Here is a 4,832-nt window from a genome sequence, read left to right as displayed (position 1 = left end):
TACTAAAGTAGACAGTACGCTACAAGCATTGGAGTTTGTGTCCATAAGACAGAGGCTATAATGTGTATACATTTATTTTTAAGTTCTTAAAGAACACGCTACCGCGGGGGGCAATTAAGAAATAGATTAGAAATAGTCGGGAGCGTGGGTGAGAGACAAACGCGACAGACCGGGGGACATTGTGATGCCACTCCGCCGAACGACGAGTGCACAAAAATGTATGCTGTACGAAGGAGTGAAAATACATTTTGCCAGCTGAGACAAAGAGTTATGAGAAAATAGAACCGTTTACGCGAATGTTGAAAGAGTATATTATAAAGAATGTATCGCGGGTACAGAGAAACGAATGTTTCGGCATGGAAATTTCCTCTCTTCCACTGCCCGGCGACGGGTTCGATATAGCGTTCCACTTTCGCGCTATTGATTTACTTATCCCGTTTCATCTCTGGTTAGTGCGAAGAAAAAAAGGGGCGACAGACCGCATAACTCGAAACGTATACGCGTGTTTTTCCACGCGACAATGCCCGACTTGTGCGCCCGGCGAGGAATACCTCGTCGTTTTTGCGTTTCGCGCGTTTCCACCGGGAGCGCCGCTCCGTAAATATTTTGAAGCTGTCGAGCAGCCGCCGACGCCGAGGGATTCCACGTGGATCCCGCGGGGGGGGGGGGGGATTTGATTTTCACTTAGAAATTAACGACGGCCAGCGCGAATTCGGAGCCGGGCTCGCTGGACGCGAGCGATGGTGAGTCACCGGCGTGCCTCGCGCTACGACGAACATATTAATTCCGCAACGCCCCGAGGAGGTGGAATTTCCAGCGTTTCTCGGGAAGTCGCTGGGAAAATTTCGGAGTCGGTCACCCTCGGCAGAGATTGACGCTAATCGCGCGTTTAACCCTTTTCTCTGTCTCATGCCAAATAATCCTGGCTCTCGACCCTTTTCCGAACTTCCTCATCTACATTCATCTACACTCATCTATAATTTGCTTTACCACGAATTCGGAGAAGAACATGAAAATATGAAACACCAGGTTATCCCATAAACAGCGCAGTATAAATGCAAGCCTGATTTATTCTTCAGCTCGAGGGCTGTATTCTAATATTCGCAGCCAGTAGTAAAAATCTATAATTTATGTGACAGTCTCGCTTAGGCTCGGTCGGAAGTTAAGCCAACGGCAAACGATACTATTTTTCCTTTTAGCCTCAAGTCGCCCCGATCTAAAACTCTGCATCCTGATTGGCTCTCGTGAGCAATCCAGTAGAGAAAAATTAGTATCGTGTGCCGTTGGCTTTAGTCGATCGCCTGTCTCTTCTTGGATAATAAATATAGAAAAAGATGGAAAGTCGACTAACATTTAACCAGAAAATGAAAAACTGGGCTTTTCTTATTCCATTATATTATATTACTGACTGCGTAATCTATGTATTTTTTTAATTCGCCAATCGATATATATTTTTAGTTGTATTAATTTTCTTCGTTATACTGAAGATGGTCCAATAAGAACCGAAAAGTATATATACATTTGCTATTATAATAAAGTAATTTTATCGGACATTACAATCCTGTTCAGGCTCTGAGCCCCTTTCATTATAATAAAAGTCTTTCTTATCACCAGCAATATTCAAATAAAAGAGATAAAAATGCTATGTTGTACGTTGACCAAACTGGCAATATATTTATTTATCTACAACGTTCCGTGTGCTGGTTTCTCTTTAATTTATTATTTTATATTATTATATGTTTATGCCGTATGGTTTCAGTTTACTTGAGAAGGGCTCGAAACGGAGCCGAAACCCTTTCATTAAACTTGATTTTATCATACGAGCCATTGTTAATTATTTTCTTATTCTGTCGCTACTCGAATAGAGTGAAGTGGACAGTGACGCCATGAAATTAAAAAAATGCCGGTTAAAATTTTTGTGTTAAATGTTCATGTGTTAACATATTGCTCTTGTGTTAATTGACCTCAAATGTAAAATTATTAAAGTAACTAAAAAGAAATGGTAAAACGACACAATGTGTACTTATTTTTTTTATCTTACACAACACATATATTCTCTATATTATTAGTAACAAGATTTATCTGTTAAAATTTACAGAATAAAATGTTAATCTTATTCTATATAACATAAGTGAGAGTGATTTCGAATCGTCATTTGACTTATTACATCTGTGAAATGTAAAAATTAATTTTTAAAATTCATTTTGTCATTAAAAATATGTTAATTTTACGCAAAATTTATTTCAAATTATTTTGAGATCTACATTTATTTTGCGTTAAAAGATTAACAGAGTATTAGCGTCGTCATTGAACATATCCATATTATGTTAAATTAACACAAAAATTTATGTGGACCAATTGGGGCATGTGATATCTGTTTACCACAAATTTTTCCACCGCGTATGTTCCCCTCGGAATTACAATCCCAAGCTACGCGAGCAACGAGAGGTGCTCAAAAGCCAATTATTTCATTTTGCAAACGTCGGTTGAAACCCGCGCGTTTCGCCTGCCAGAGACTTTTCTGCAGAACACCTTCCGGTTTCTGGCGAAAGCGCGAAGGAACGTTTCAAACCGAGAGTCCGAGTTAACCGACGTTGAAGGAACCGGCCCTAGGGGACGCGTGGAAGGGCCGGCACGCATCTGGCATTTGCACCTGCATCGCGACGCGGCGGTGGCGGCAGCGGCGGCTTTCCACGAGACCGTCTCGATTCTTAATGTCGCGAAGGAACAAAAGAGCCGGGAGAGACGCGCCGAATCGTTCGCAGCGAGACAAGCCGGAAATCGTTCGCTCTAGAACCGCTCCGGAACGGCGCGAGCCGTTGAAAGGGAGATTTATTTTTTCGCGCCTCTTTCTCTCTCATTCGTTCTACATTTTCTAAATCGAGAATCCGAATTAGCGGAGCCCAGCGTTTCCGCCTAATGATAACTTATGCTTCTTTCAGTTTATGGCGGAGCAAATTTTTGCTATCGCTTCACTCTTTCTTGCTGAAATATACTTACATATACTTAAAAACTAGATAAACACAAAATAAATAAATAACTTAATCAACGTACGAGAGTAATAATAATTTCAAGAGTCTATTCCATCTATTGGAGCGAATTGTGTGTACTTTTAAATACGAGAAATACTTGGTGTCAAACTCCATCTAGAGTGGAAATTGACATAAGCATACATATATACAACGTATATATACATATATTCTGTTATTGTAACAAAGGGTACATGAATCTCTCTCTCTCGCGCGCGCGCGCTCTCTCTCGACAAACTCGGACTTCTTGGAACGTGAGAAGAGGCCCGGTGGCGAATCAATCCGCAGCGCGGACTGAGAAGGAAAATTGGGTTAGCGGCGAGAGAGAGGCGAGAGATTTAAATACCACTCGAAACCGAACGGAAGAAGAGCGCGCTCGATCGCGCGGCGAACCGGGAAGGCAGGCGCGATGCCAGGAATAAGAGAGGAACCGTAGGTAAGGGAGAAAGGTAGCAAAGGAGAAAGAGAAAGAGAGAAAGAGAAAGAGAGAGAGAGAGAGAGAGAGAGAGAGAGAGAGAGAGAGAGAGAGAGCCGGAGGCTCTCTGGCGCACACTCACGTAAATCAATCCGGAGTAGTATCGGTCCTTGAGGTTATGCAGCACGGAGGCCTCGTTGAGACAGGTAAGCTCCGCCATGTCCTCGACCTTGTCGAACTTGGGCGGATTCATCTTCTGTATGTCGTCCTTGGCGACGAGCACACGCTTGCCGGTCTCGGCGATCTCCACCTCGACCTCGTCGCCGCGCTCGCCCTTGATGCCGGCGGCGACGAAGCCCTGGGTCTCGTGCGGCACCCACACCAGCTTCTTCTGCGTCCATTCCGCCTGGGTGGCCGGGTCGTTGAAGCTGTTCCTGTCCACCGACAAGATACGCAGCTCCGGATCGGACCGGTCTACCCTCGAGTCCACGTCCGCCATCTTTGTTTAGCGAGCGAGCGCGCAACACGACGCGGCAAAGCTGCTGCTGCTACTCTCTTGCTGGCTGCTGCCGCCGCGGACCTGCCCCTTGTGCGTCCCCGACTGTACTTTCTCTCTCGTCCCTTGCACGCACGCACGCACGCGCGCGCGCGCACCGCACACCGTTAACCGCTACCTCGTTTTTGCCCAACGCGCGCGCGCGAGAGACTACCCGTCGCGTGCTGTGGCGTATCGTACTCGCGGGCGCGACACGATCGACTCGGAGTCGAGCCTGACCGAGCCCCTCAACGGCGACGACGACGACGGCGGCGGCGGCGAGGACGACGGCTGCCGCTACTAGCTGTCGCCACGATGCGCGACCAACGACGAGTGCGCGACGGCGGCACCAACACCACCCGCCACTACCACTGTTACACCACCACCACCCGCCACTACCACTACCGCCGCTGCCTGGCCGCGGCGACGGGCGCGACTCGCCCTCCGCGCTTTCGAAAATCTGCTGTCGCGCCGGCGACGGCGAGCACGCACATGTGACGGGATCGCGGCCGACTTTCGCGAGCCCCGCGTTCCTTCTCCCTCGCAGGGAATCGCTCCTCTCCTTATCCCGCTCGCTCTCTCGATCTCCTTCTCGATCTCCCTCGCAACTCACGCCTCGACCGCGCCGAACACAACTGCCGCCGATGGTCGCCGAGCGTGACCGCCCGCGGCACCGCGCCGCATTCGGCTCTCGCCCCCCACCAACGCCCCGCGACCGCCAATCAGCGGCGCGCTCCCGCTCTCCGACCATTTCACCACAGTATAACCAGTATGCCCACTCTCTGTCGGCACCTTTGATCTGGGCGTTCTCAATTTTCCGCCATGTTTTTATTATATCCAACAGTGTATCAAC

At 47.8% G+C, this 4,832-nt stretch overlaps 1 protein-coding gene across 4 annotated transcripts in view; it reads right to left on the bottom strand.

Moving 5' to 3' along the window:
• Window positions 1-4,647, bottom strand: part of LOC105570188 (myosin heavy chain, non-muscle) — a 44,783-nt gene extending 40,136 nt beyond the window's left edge. For 3 of the 4 annotated variants that reach the window (XM_012027201.1, XM_012027202.1, XM_012027203.1), the window contains exon 1: window positions 3,587-4,645. In XM_012027201.1, coding sequence (XP_011882591.1) covers window positions 3,587-3,943 — 357 coding nt within the window. In that variant the 5' untranslated portion in view covers window positions 3,944-4,645. Of the gene's footprint in view, window positions 1-3,586 lie in introns of all 4 variants that reach the window. The other variant, XM_012027204.1, reaches the window with a different exon arrangement.
• Between the last annotated feature and the right edge of the window lie 185 nt (window positions 4,648-4,832).

The sequence above is a fragment of the Vollenhovia emeryi genome, unplaced genomic scaffold (assembly GCF_000949405.1).
Source record: "Vollenhovia emeryi isolate VEMERY1.0 unplaced genomic scaffold, V.emery_V1.0 DF939121.1, whole genome shotgun sequence".
NCBI classification, from domain to species: Eukaryota; Metazoa; Arthropoda; class Insecta; order Hymenoptera; family Formicidae; genus Vollenhovia; species Vollenhovia emeryi.
This window is presented reverse-complemented; position numbering and strand designations above follow the sequence as displayed.